At 40.0% G+C, this 14,354-nt stretch overlaps 1 protein-coding gene across 1 annotated transcript in view; it reads left to right on the forward strand.

Moving 5' to 3' along the window:
- Positions 1–11,807, forward strand: part of LOC106085429 (uncharacterized) — a 15,451-nt gene extending 3,644 nt beyond the window's left edge. Inside the window, exons 3-8 of the mRNA XM_013249665.2 lie at positions 1–78; positions 138–412; positions 5,415–5,775; positions 10,850–10,961; positions 11,024–11,319; positions 11,376–11,807. The exon at positions 1–78 is cut by the window's left edge and continues 218 nt beyond it. Of these exons, the coding sequence (XP_013105119.2) occupies positions 1–78; positions 138–412; positions 5,415–5,775; positions 10,850–10,961; positions 11,024–11,319; positions 11,376–11,653 (1,400 nt within the window). The 3' untranslated portion in view covers positions 11,654–11,807. The remainder of the gene's footprint in view (positions 79–137; positions 413–5,414; positions 5,776–10,849; positions 10,962–11,023; positions 11,320–11,375) is intronic.
- Positions 11,808–14,354: the final 2,547 nt, after the last annotated feature.

Below are 14,354 nucleotides of genomic sequence, written 5' to 3' on the forward strand. Positions count from 1 at the left end.
CCACAGTGGCAGACACAATACCACCTCTGGAGGCAGGCGCAAAATTAATAGCCGTTGGTTGGGGTCATACAGGCAATGGTGAGTGTCTATATAAGTTATAATGCTAATCCATTTCTGTTACTATCGATCGATTTAAGCTTCTTACTCCCCTGTGAAACTGATGGTGGAGGAGCCCTATGTGGAGAACAAAGATTGTCCTTTGGCGGTTAGTATGGAAAGTCATCTCTGCTCTGGCGGGGTAATACGAGAAGGCTCTTGCACTGGCGATTCTGGAGGTGGTTTATATCGCACTATAGGCTCCGCATGGTTCATTGAGGGAATTGTGTCTTATGGTCGTGGATGTGGACTGGAAGTGGCTTCCGTTAATACGCGAGTTTCGTCTTATCTCGACTGGATCGAGAAAAATGTTTTTCCTTAAGATAAGTTAAGAAAAATGTTAATCATAACGTTGCGAATTTTTTTTTGTTTTTGTACTTTGAGAGCTAAGTCATCGTTAAAAATTGTTTTAACTGTTGCATACATTTTATTAATAAAAGATATTTTTAAAGTTAATCCATGTGGTCACATACTTAAAGGTTAAGAAGTTTGTTTTTATACCCTCCACCATACAATGGGGGTAATATCCATAAGTAATATATTCTTGACCGTCATGACATTTGAAGTCGATCTTTCCAGCCATTTCCGTCCGTCTGTTTGTCGAAAGCACTCAAATTTTCGAAGTAGTAAAGCTAGGCACTTGGATTTTGCACATATACTTCTTATTAGTGTGGGTTAGTTGGGATTGTAAATAGGCCATATCGGATTTGATGTTTTGATATATCTGCCATATGAACCGATCTCGGATCTTGACTTCATGAGCCACTAGAGGGCACAATTCAAAGTTTGGCTGAAATTTTGCTTGATGTGTTTTGTTGTGACTTTCAACAACTGTGCTACATATGGTTCAAATCGGTTCGTAAGCTGATATATCTGTCATATAAACCGATATGGGATCTTGATTTTTTGAGCCTATAGAGGGCGGAATTGTCATCCAATTTGGCTGAAATTTTGCGAGACGTGTTTTAGCAAGCTTTTACTTGTTTTATACTCCTCACCGAAGGATGGGGGTAAATTCATTTTATCAATCCGTTTGAAACACATCGAAATATCCATTTGCGACCCTAAAGTCTGTATATTCCTGATCGTCGTTAAAATCTAAGATGATCTTGCCATGTTTGTCCGTCTGTCGGTTGATATCACGCAACGTCTTAAAAAATTGAGATAATTAGATGGAATTTTGCGCCGATTCTATTTTTGCCAATACACTCAGAGATATTTGTTAGTAAAAATGGGGAATATGACATTAATCATTGAGAGGAGCGGACGTGTTTTCATGTTGCTCCTCGAAGAAAAATATCCGTATTTCGGAATAGGTACCTATTACGCAAAATATTCAAAGCCTTTCAGGAGTAAGCTAAAATGGATTTCAAAGACCCAACAGCTGCGGTGGTGGCATCAGACCGTAGCATGATGTCCTCCGCCCTTCCTATAGGTGTGGTGTGGCACCTGTAGCTGAGAATAATGCTTCAAGCGCACAACCAGTCGTTAGGCTTACAATTGAGGAGGGGACTGATAAACCAAGACCTCACAAGAAGACCGAAAAAGCAATCCAGGCATGATGAAGGGGACAGAGGAGTAGGTATCGACAGCGCAATCGGGCGAAAGTGCAGGATGGTGGAAGGGATGGAACTGACATTCCAGGCACTTCTGCGCAAGCTGAAAAGAGAATCAGATTTCCCGAAGAGCATAACACTGCGAAAATGCTGAAGAAGAAAAGGTGCACCGCGCTTTCAAGTACTCTGGGAAAACCAAGCCAGTCCTCCTGCAATGAAGACTCAATAGAGTGTCCTGCGGAGGGTAACAAAATCGGAACAGGAACGAAGAGAGCGCGCACGGCCCCTGAGTCTTCATGGAGGACTATGAATTCCAAAAGGATGCCACAGCCATACGGAAGGGGAAGATGATCACTGAGAAAGATAAGGAGCCGGCCTCTTACGTCAATAACGGGAATAAAGCACAGTAGAGGTGAGATGACTTATGCAGTCATCAATATCGGCAGTGCATCCGTTAGGATTCCCATAGATCATCGATCGCAAATTGAGCATCTGGTAAACGAACGGGTTTTCGAACATGTGTTGAACTCAGAAGGGGGTCCACCCATACAGATTATAAGCTGAGATTATAAAGGGGACATCTTAAAGCTGCGCTTTGGGTCAGCAGAATGTATTGATACCGTCAAAGAGCTCGTTGGAAGTAAACACACTCCCTGGGGCGCAAAGCTAGTTCTTGTGAGAAAGATGGAGATCCACCAGCTCACAAAGGCGACAGTCTTCATCAAGGGTGAGGGCGACAAATTTGCAACGGAACGCAAGATAAAAGTCTTAATTAAGCATAACCAAGATTTGGTCGTGGTTTTCCACAGGGAGAAGAAGGAGGAAGGATTCAGCTTGTGGTGGGCATTGTTCAAGTCTCTGTGACAAGTTTGGCTAAGACTGAAGGCATGGCGTGCTAAGGGAGCAAGGCCGTCTGTTTCAGGATTGGGAAGACTAGGATAGGCAATTGTCCTCATATTGAGCCAGTTGAGTTCAGTGACAGGACACTCAATATCGTCTTACCAACAGGGGACCGACGACGAGACAATAACCGATTTATCAATATTGGGAAGACTAGGAAAAGCAAAGATCCTTATACAAAAACATGAGGATGTGCAGGGACGAGAGACTCAACACAGTCTAACGACCAGGGACCCGACGATGGAAGCATCAACGACTTTCTCAACATTCGGAAGACTAGTATAGATAAAGGTCCTAATATTGAGATGTCAGGCAGTGCCGTGACAGGAAACTCAATGCAGCCTAACGAACAGGGAGCCGAAGATGGGATCATCACCTCAAGAAGCCCATTTACTCAAGATTTGGAAGCTAGGATAGGCAAAGATCCTAATAATAGAATATCAGGCAGTGCAGGAAAAAAGACTCAATATAGGCTAGCCAACAAGAAGCCGACGGTGGAACCATTACCGACTTTTTTAAGACTCGGAAGACTGGATAGGCAAAGATCCTAATATTAAAACGTCAGGCAGTACAGTGACAGGAAACTCAATGCTGTCTTAAGAATGCCCCTTTACTGGACCAATGATAGAGGTTATTCAGATACCGGGTGACAATAAGAGCTTTCGGAAATTTTTACATTAAGGTACTAAAAAAGTATCAAAAAGCTACGAAATGGGTGAACTTTGTACAGGACGGTTGGATAAAGGTAGAATTTTGAAATTTGACTTAAAAGACATCTGGTGCTAAAGGATGAGGGTGAAAAGAATAAGTAGAAAAATAGTACTGGTAACGCGTGAAAACGTAGTTGGTACCATTTGATACATTCTTTACAGATGAAGCTAAAGGTCTGAATTTTGGCGTGTTGGTAAAACTAGGAAATATATGATGGGTGACTAAATGAACTATTCACATTCGTACGTTTTGGTACCAAAATTGGTGCTATTTGGTACTTGTTTTACAGATGGAGTTAGAAGTTTGAAATTTGGCATGCAGGTTCGACTAGGAAAAATATGATAGGCGACTATGATTTTTTTGCAATTCGTACATTTTGGTAATACTATTGGTACCATTCGGTACTTTCTGTGCAGATGGAGATAGAGGTCTGCAATTTGGCATGTAGGTAAAACTCAGAAATATATGAAGGACAACTAAATGGGTTTTTCAAGATTTGTACATTTTGGTACCAAAATTGGTACTATTTGGTAGTTCCTGTGCAGATGGAGCCGGAGGTCCGAAATTTGGCATGTGAGCTATTCCTCATTCGCACATTTTAGTACCGAAATTGGTTTCATTTGGTAATTTCTGTTCAGAAGGAGCTAGAGGTCGGAAATTTTGCATATAGGTATAATTAGAAAATATACGATTAGTGACTAAATGATCTGTTAAAAATTCATACATTTTGGTACCAAAATTGGTACCATTTGGTACTTTCTTTACAGATGAAGCTAGAGGTCTGAAATTTGGCATGCAGCTACAACTAGGAAAACTATGATGGGTGACGAAATAATCTATTCAAAACTCATATATTTTGGAACCACTTGGTACTATCCTTGTAGCTAAAGTTCTGAAATTTTCCATGTGTGTACAAGAAGAAAATATATAATGGGTGACCAAATAATCCATTCAAAATTCGTACATTTTGGCACCAAAAAGTGGGATAAAAGTGGGATTTGTGAGTGTTTGGCGGGACGCTTCTCCCTAAGAACACCCCCCAAAGAGGACAAACTTCCGACCATAGCAATGTGGGGCTTAAATGAAAGGTCTTTGGGAGTAAAGCACGAATCTGATATCAATATTGGGGAAAAGGTGTATATGGGGCCATCCCACCCCCTTAAACCAATCAAATAGGACGTATTTGCTGACCATTGCATGGGGCTCAAATAAAAGATATTTTGGAATAAAACACGAGTCTGATATATATTTTCAGGTCAAGTTATTGAGTGGTCGCCCCATCCCTCAAACTGGTCACGTTTGCCGACTATGGAAATATGGGGCTTAAATGAAAGTTATTTGGGAGTAGACTGCGAATCTGATATCAACATTCGGGACCAAAAGTCTAGGGGACATCCCACCCCCACAACAACACCCAAATAGGACATGTTTGCTGACCATGATAATTTGGAGGCCACCGACTATGACGCTGAACGCCTGGGTTCGACTCCTGGCGAGACCATAAGAAAAAATTTTCAACGGTGGTTTTCCCCTCCTAATGCTGGCGACATTTGTGAGGTACTATTCCATGTAAATCTTCTCTCCAAAGAGGTGTCGCACTGCGGCACGCCGTTCGGCCTGATCATTGAGCTTAAACTTGAATCGGACTGCACTCATTGATATGTGAGAAGTTTGGCCCTGTTCCTTAGTGGAATGTTCATGGGCAAAATTTGGAAATTTGCATTGCATTCCGGTGGTCTGCTTCGCTACCCCCATTTTTGATACCCCCTTTTTAGAGTAGGACTTCCAAAAACCTAGGTTAGGTGGATATAGCTTAATTAGACCACTCTAAATCCGTGCCGAGTTGGGTCCAAAGCGGGCTACTATGGGCTCATAAATGATGCGTTTTTCATCGCATTTTGAAGAAAGGTGGTTAACATGTATATCCGAGGTGGTGGGTATCCAAAGTTCGGCCCGGCCGAACTTAATGCTTTTTTACTTGTTTTAATTATATATATAAGATAAGAATTTCCCAAAGTAATATGCATTAATAATTATTATGGCCTTAAAAAAAACCTAACCGCATTAACACACGACAATCGTGGAGATTGTGGACCAATGAATCAAATAAATTGATAAAATAACATTGTGTAAATCTCAGTTCATATTCAGCACGGGCATATTAAAGAACATACGAAAGATATCTTGAAATTTAATAGTCTATTAAAAATGTATGGATTAAAACGAAATGCCATTAAACTCCTTGTTATTCTGAGTTTTTGTATTTACAATGTGTCTCCATATGGACGCATAATATTTCCGGGTGATGAGCAATACATACCATATGGTGGGCGGAAGCCTGTTGGTCAGAATCTTACCAACAAATCAGGCCCAGGCAATGGAAATGAAAAACGTGATCTTTTACCCAGACCTGGAGTGTGTGGTCCCATAAAACCCCAGAATAACATATATGGTGGTACCGAGGTAGAGCTGGAGGATTTTACATGGCTGGCCAATTTGGAGTATAAAAAGGGTAAGCAAAGAAAAATGTAAAAAAAATTTCCAAAGAGTGTATAAGGAAACCTTTACTTAAGGTAAAGAAGGGGTCTTCAAATAAATGACTTCTATGGTATTCAATTTCTTAGAAAGTTAATTTTTTTTCTAAAATATTTAATTTTGAGAAAATTTTCTAAAAATCCCTAAAATCAACAGCAACATTCCTCATTAAGTGCAATCAGGTATCAATCATACCAAACCTTATTTCTAACACAACAATAAAAGCATACAACATATTTAACACAAACAAAAAATTGCCACCTAAATTTGCGAGAGCATTAGACACACACTTATACAATTTTTCACATCAAAATACTAAAACTACTCATACAATTCAATCACCATCAACTGAATACAAACACCATGATACTTACACAAGCGAGAGATCGACTCAGCAATCTCATGGACGGAGAGGATTTATCACTATTTTTGAAAGTGAGAGCATTATACGCAACGCACACAGTGACAAAATCAAAACAACACACATCAACACATTGCAAAGTTTGAGACAAAAACAACAAACAATGTTTGACTGCAAACACAACAGAGATTGGTTGGTTAACAAAACCCAAGAGAACATCCCATCCAACGTTGAATATGCGTTGCCTACAACAACAACAACAACGTTTCCATTGTTTGATGTATTGGCCGAAGGTGAAGAGTGCGTTCAAACAATTGAGGACAGAGAGCAACAAGAAAATACACGAATAAATCCAGTCACACTTATGCACGACCACTTGAAAAAAGAAAAGATAAACATGCGAGAGACATTCATACTTGACACAGTGGGGGAAACGTGACTTTTTTTACAGGCTAATAAAGACATTTTAATTTTGTCAGCAGATAAAGGAGGCAAAACCGTAGCATTGCAAAAAAATGACTACGATACAAAAATGCGAAGCATACTAGGGGACATGTACATATAAACATCTAAAAAGTCATCCCACTTCAGGACTACAGGCAAAAAATAACAAATTAGTAGACAAATTATTCAATATGAATATAATAAGCGCAGAGGTTAACATGTCCACCTATGACGCTGAACGCCTGGGTTCAAATCCTGGCGAGACCATCAGAAAAAAATTTTCAGCGGTGGTTTTCCCCTCTTAATGCTGGCAACATTGTGAGGTACTATGCCATGTAAAATTGCTCTCCAAAGAGGTGTCGCACTGCGACACGCCGTTCGGACTCGGCTATAAAAAGGAGGCCTCTTATCATTGAGCTTAAACTTGAATCGGACTGCACTCATTGATATGTGAGAAGTTTGTCCCTGTTCCTTAGTGGAATTTTCATTGGCAAAATTTGCATTTTGCAACCAACAAAAACCTTTTGACGAATTATACCGCGATTGTCCCAAGAATTTATGGTTTACCCAAAATCCATAAGGAGGGAACACCATTCAGGCCGATTTGTTCATCGATTAATTCCCAAACATATGTCCATATGTTTGGGAATTAATCGATAATTAAAATATCTAACAGACGTATTAAATAACTTGAGGTTCACAATACAACATAAAAGACGGGATAGAATTCAAATCAAAAATCAATGACTAGGAAAACAGAGACAATGCGATATTAATATCTATCGACGTTGTGTCTCTATTTCCAAGCATACCGGTTAATTTAGCTATAAACACTATAACCGAAAAATGGAATGACATCCAGGAGAACACAAAGATACCAATGGATTTATTTATAGAATTGTTAACATTGTGCATAAAGGATTCTAGATATTTTACATACGATGAGAAATTTAATGAGCAAAAGAAAGGCATGCGAATGGGTTCGCCCATCTCTCCGATAATCGCCGATATTGTAATGGAAACCTTAGTAGACGCTTCAATTGAGAAAATGACAAGAAAACCAAGATTTCTGACCAAATTCGTGGACGATATATTTTGTGTATTAGAAAGAACGGAAGTGGAAAGTACTCTACAAATTCTTAATTCCTTTCACCCACATGTCCAGTTCACAATGGAATGTGAATCAAACAACAAATTGCCATATCTTGACAACGTCGTCCACTGACATCAAAATAAGTTAAAATTAAATTGGTATCAAAAAGATACAGCATCTGGGAGACTCAAAATTCATATAATTCAAATCATGCGAGCAGAATAAAAATAAATACGGCTACTTATTTGGTTACCCAAAAAGTAATTGCGGATTTTTTAAAAGAAAGTAAATGCATTTTTAATAAAACTTAGAATGAACTTTAATCAAATATACTTTTTTTACACTTTTTTTCTAAAGCAAGCTAAAAGTAACAGCTGATAACTGACAGAAGAAAGAATGCAATTACAGAGTCACAAGCTGTAAAAAAATTTGTCAACGCCGACTATATGAAAAATCCGCAATTACTTTTTGGGCAACCCAATATATCATCAAGAGAAAGAAAGAAAAATTCAACAAATACTTCAATTAAATGACTTCCCAAGCAAAGCTATTAAGGACCTTATACAATTCATCAAGAATAGAACACCGAACAAAAAAATTGAACCAACACAAAAAAATCTTCAAGAAAACGACATATATTCCAGGGTTTTCGGAAAGGCTTACCACTTCCAATATATACAACAGGGAAAAATTCTAACTTGCTTTAAAAAGCCGCAACACACTAAATAATGTATTCAGTAGGACTAAATCAAGGATGAAAAAGGAGAACAAATTAAATGTAGTTTATAGGATTCAATGTAACGGGGATGACATATGTAGGAACAACCAAAACCAAATTAAAAACTCGATTATCATCTCACAAATCTGACCAGAAAATGATAGACAAACCTTTAGAACAAAAAACTGCACTTGCAGCACATTGCACTTTAACAGGTCATACACCAAATTTGAAAGACGTAGACATATTAGCACAATAATCCAATCACAAAAGACGATTTACATTAGAAATGTTACATATTATTGACTTTACTTTACTTTTTACTATAATTGGCAATGACAGAATATTTGTTCCACTAGCCGAACGTAGAATAGCGCTCCAAACGCCTCTATCTTCTGCGCTCATTCTAAAATCTCTGACACCAAGTTTCGAGGTGTCTCTCACAACTTGATCTTTCCATCGGGCTTTTGGTCTTCTCGGTTTGCGTGTACCACCGTGTTTGCCTTCAAAAGAGTACTTTGCTGGAGCTTCTTCATCCATTCTGACAATATGACCTAGCCAACGCAGCCGTAGTATTTTGATGCGTGTAACTATGCTATCGTCGTCATACAGCTCTTACAGCTCGTGGTTCATACGTCGCCTATATTCTCCATTAACGCAAACAGGTCCATATATTTTGCGAAGAATCTTTCTCTCAAATACTCCAAGCACTGCCTCATCTGCTTGCACAAGTACCCATGCTTCAGAACCATATAACAGCACGGGTAGTATCAGTGTCTTGTATAGTGTAATCTTCGTATGTCGAGAGGTGGCTTTGTTTCTAAACTGTTTACTTAGTCCAAAGTAGCATCTGTTTGCCAGTATTATTCTTCGCTTAATCTCAAAACTGGTGTCATTCGTTTCGGTTACGGCGATGCAGAGATAGATAAAGTTACTGACCGTCTCAAACTTGTGGTTCCCAATTCATTGTCTGCTTGGTTGTGCAAGGCTTTTTGGAAGTTGAAACCATCCATTTCGTCTTATCTCCATTTACTGTTAGACTCATTTTCACTGGCTCTCTTTCGATTCTTTCAAAGGCTGCAGTTACTACTTCCGGTGACCGACCTATGATATCGATGTCGTCGGCATGGGCGAGTAGCATGTGTTCTCTTGTGATTAGTGTGCCATATCTATTCACATCTGTATCTCTTATAATCTTCTCCTGCAGGATATTAAAGAGATCACACGATAGGCTGTCTCCTTGTCTGAAACCTCGTTTGGTATTAAATGGTTCGGAGAGATTCTTTTATATTCTTACTGCGGAACGCGTATCAGCAAGTGTCATCCTGCAGAGTCTTATAAATTTTGCAGGGATACCAAACTCAGACATGTCTTGAAATACCTTTGCACGAAAGGAGTATCGAAGGCGACTTTGTAGTCAACAAAGAGATGGTAGGTGTTGATTTGTCCTTCTCGGGTTTTTTTTTCCAGGATTTGGCGCAGTGTGAATATCTGATCTAGGGTGGATTTACCAGGTCTAAAGCCGCATTGATAGGGCACAATTATCTCATTGACTTTAGGTTTTAATCTTTCACACAGTACGCTCTAGAGTATCTTGTATGCGATGGGGAGAAGACTTTATGCTCTGTAGTTGGCACATTCTGTCTTGTCTCCTTTCTTGTGTACGGGACATAGTATGCTGAGGTTGCAATCATCGAGTATGCGTTCTTCTAGCCAGATCGCGCAGATAAGCTGATGCATACGCCTTATTAGCGTGTCGCCTCCGGTCTTAAATAGTTCAGCAGGTAACCCGTCGGCTCCTGCTGCCTTGTTTTTCTTTAGTTGGGTCACTGCTACTTGGACCTCATTCTGACTAGGAGATTAACTATCATCATTGATTAGTTCTGCGGTATCCTCTTCGCCGCCAACGTCGGACACTAGCAGTTGGGCAAAATGTTCTCTCCATATCCTCAGCATGTTATCTGTGTCAGTTACCAGATTTCCTTCTTTGTCTCTGCAGTAGGATGTGCCTGCACCAAAGCCATCGGTTTGATGTTTATTTCTTTGGTAGCTGACACCCCTACAAACAAACGTATGAACTTTAAGAAAGACACAGATAATTGTGCTCAAATTTACAGGAATTTGGTGCAAAAATACAGACAAAAATGAGAGAGCTTTAGTCGAACTTGTGCGCTGTCGATTGTTGTCGACCCTGATGAAGATCACCCGCGGTGGTCGAAATGTTGGTAAAAATTACAAATAAAACAATTTAATAAAACACCAACACCTGTTTTTGTAAATTGTTCGATGACCTCGAGCCAATCAATAAGAAAAGTTATAAAATTCCAAAGGTCAACAATAAAATCACAGAATCTTTATTTTTACAATAATTTCTATAAATTATAAAATGTCCCTTAAATTTATTGCAAATAAAATTTAAATATTGGTTTTTTTAGAAAACAGAAATATTTTGGTCATCGCCTGTGCCGGCAACATCATTAATCATCGATACATCCTAACAGCAGGCCATTGTGTTACAGGGGATATAATAAGGATAAAAGGACGATTGTAATTATTTGAAGGAGCAGATTTTGTATACAAATGGCAACCTATTTTTTTTTATTTTACAGAATATCCGTTCGTGTTGGTGATCACAATATTGACACGCTCAATGATTGTAACAAAAATCAATTTTGCCTACAGCCACCCCAATATTTTGGCATTGAGAAGACCATAGTGCACGAAAACTATCGTTATGTGAAGGGCAAAAAGAGTGTCAACGATATAGCCTTGCTGAGATTGGATGGCAATATAGTGTACTCATCCAGTGTTGCCCCCATATGTCTGCCCAGTGTGGCTCCCACTTTGCCACCGCTGGAGCCAGGCATGAAATTAGTGGCCGCCGGTTGGGGCCACACTGGAGATCGTAAGTTTAAATTTTTTAGGCGAAGGGATATCACTATTCACCTCTTTGTGTTTTAGGTGTATATTCTCCAGAGAAGCGTATGGTTGAGTTGCCCTATGTGGCTAATCAGAATTGTCCCCTGGCTGTCGATGTAAGTCACCTATGTGCTGGTGGCATTTTCCGCGAAGATACTTGCAGTGGTGATTCTGGTGGTGGCATATATCGATCTTTTGGCAAGGCTTGGTTCGTTGAGGGTATCGTTTCGTATGGTCGAGGATGTGGCACGCAGCAGCCTTCTGTGTATACGCGTGTCTCTTCGTTTTTGGATTGGATTGAGCGCAATGTTGTGCCATGAGCAAAACTCCCTTATAAATGTATACCCTCAAGAAGGCGAGAGAGAGTTTATGTTCATTATTTATTTTTGCAAAATATCTTGGTTTCTAAAATGTCTCAGGGCAAATCCCTTGCATTATGTTCCACACAAATAAAAATACATGTTTGCCATTGAACTGTTGCGTGTTTCCTTTAGACCGATTTGTTGTGGTTTTTGTATCTGCACTAAAAAATCCATTTTACTGTTTTTAAGCCAAATGGGAGAGAAATTATACCATAATAATATTTATATACACTCCACCATAGGATGCGGCCTACTGACTTATACCGTCATTCCCTTTGTATCACCTCGAAATATTGGTTGTTGTTGTTGTAGTGGAAGTGTGTTCTGTTTTATCTTTCGTCTGCTTGGTACTGTTAAATATTCAGGTCCAGGAACTCTGCGACTAAAGTGGGATGTGTCCAGAGTAACGTGGGTCGCATCGTCACAGATCACAATCGGGACACACATCGTTACGTATTCGTACGTGTAACGGCTTTATGTCATGATGAAGGTGGGCCACGTAAGTTCTGAGGAGACAGCCAGTTGCAATTTGAAGAGCAGCATTCCGAAAGATAAGTATATTAATCTAATGCGTGTCACATAGCTTACCACAGACCGACCAGTTGCTTAGTACGTAGTCCAGACGGTTTTCTTGCCAGTAACCCTAGTTCTGCCGGCAAGTGACTTGAGGACTTTGTTTCTACTTTTGACCTTCTCACAAATTGAAGTCGCATATGAGTAGAATTTGTAAGAGCTGTCAAATGTGATATTAAGAACTTTGGGTCACTTGATGGTCGGAATCGTCACGCAATTGACTATCACATTCAGCTCTTTACCCACCTCATGTGTGTAAATAGTGAACAATGTCGGTGAGGATTTGTTGAAAGTTATCTTCAGATCTCTTGCGGCGAAACAAGCGGCAAGTTTGTTGCGGTAGACGTTTAATAAATATTGGGTTGCCCAAAAAGTAATTGCGGATTTTTCATATAGTCGGCGTTGACAAATTTGTTCACAGCTTGTGACTCTGTGCATTCTTTCTTCTGTAAGTTATCAGCTGTTACTTTTAGCTTGCTTTAGAAAAAAAGTGTAAAAAAAGTATATTCGATTAAAGATCATTCTAAGTTTTATTAAAAAGGCATTTACTTTCTTTTAAAAAATCCGCAATTACTTTTTGGGCAACCCAATATATATATATAGCAGATGTTAACAATAGGTGAGGATCGTACAATCGTCCGAATATGACATGATCTCAATGCCGGCTGGAGGGGGATAGGTAGAGGTTAAACAATGCCGGTGATATCTCGCCACCTTGGGGAACTCCCTGTTCCACTCTACGGAGTTTCAACTTCTTATCCCTAAATTCCACAAACGACAGGCGAACACACAGATAATTCGTGACCCAGTGTTTCAGGCCTTGGTAGAGGGACGTGTCGCCTTTGTCCTCCGCATATGATACGATCTCAATGCCGGCTGAAGTACGATAGGTAGAGGTTAGACAATGCTGGTGATGTCTCGCCGCCTTAGGGAACTCCCTGTTCCACTCTACGGAGTTTCAACTTCTTATCCCTAAAGTTCACAAACGACAGGCGATCACACAGATAATCCGGCAGCCAGTTTTTCAGGCCTTGCTGAAGGGACGTGTTGGTTACATCCTCGTGACCAGCCTTGTCGATTGCTTTCGATATGTTTAGTACCACAAGGAGCGCCCTATCACATGGCCTGCGCTGATTGCAGCTACGGCAAATATGTGCGTTGATGGCATGCAAAGCAGTTGTTAAGTCGGGAGATCGGTCTATATGGTAGCTACATCCAAATCTAGACCGATCTGAGCCAAATTGAAATTGAACACAACTCACTGTCCTAGATTTCGGCGAAATGAGGCAATAAATGCGCCTTTTATGGGCCCAACATCTTAAATCGGGAGATCGGTCTGGAGCCAAATTGAAGAAAAATGTTGAAATGTCTAACACAACTCACTGTCCCAGATTTCGCTGAAATCGGACAAAAAATGCGCCTTTTATGGGCCCAAAACCTTAAATCGAGAGATCGGTCTATATGGCAGCTATATCCAAATCTAGACCGATTTGAGCTAAATTGAAGAACAATGTCTAGGGGCCTAACACAAGTCACTGTCCCAAATTTCGCTGAAATCGGACAATAAATGCGCCTTTTATGGGCCCAAAACCTTAAATCGAGAGATCGGTCTATATGGCAGCTATATCCAAATCTGGACCGATTTGGGCCAAATTAAAGAAGGATGCCGAAGGGCCTAACAGAACTCACTGTCCCAAATTTTGGTAGAATCGGACAGTAAATGCCCCTTTTATGGGTCCAAGACTTTAAATCGAGAGATCGGTCAATATGGCAGCTATACCCAAATCTAGACCGATCGGGCCGAAATTGAAGAAGAATGTTGAGTGGCTTAACACAACTTACTGTCCCAAATTTCAGCGAAATCGATCGAATCGAAATTGTAACTCCTCGAAATATTCGTCTAAGACCCCATAAAGTATATATATTCTTGATCGTCATGACACTTTAAGTCGAACTAGCCATGTCCGTCCGCCCGTCTGCCTGTCGAAAGCACGCTTACTTTCGAAGGAGTAAAGCTAGCCGCTTGAAATTTTGCACAAATACTTCTTATAAGTGTAGGTCGGTTGGGATTGTAAATGGGCTATAT

This window comes from Stomoxys calcitrans, chromosome 2 (assembly GCF_963082655.1).
Source record: "Stomoxys calcitrans chromosome 2, idStoCalc2.1, whole genome shotgun sequence".
NCBI classification, from domain to species: domain Eukaryota; kingdom Metazoa; phylum Arthropoda; class Insecta; order Diptera; family Muscidae; genus Stomoxys; species Stomoxys calcitrans.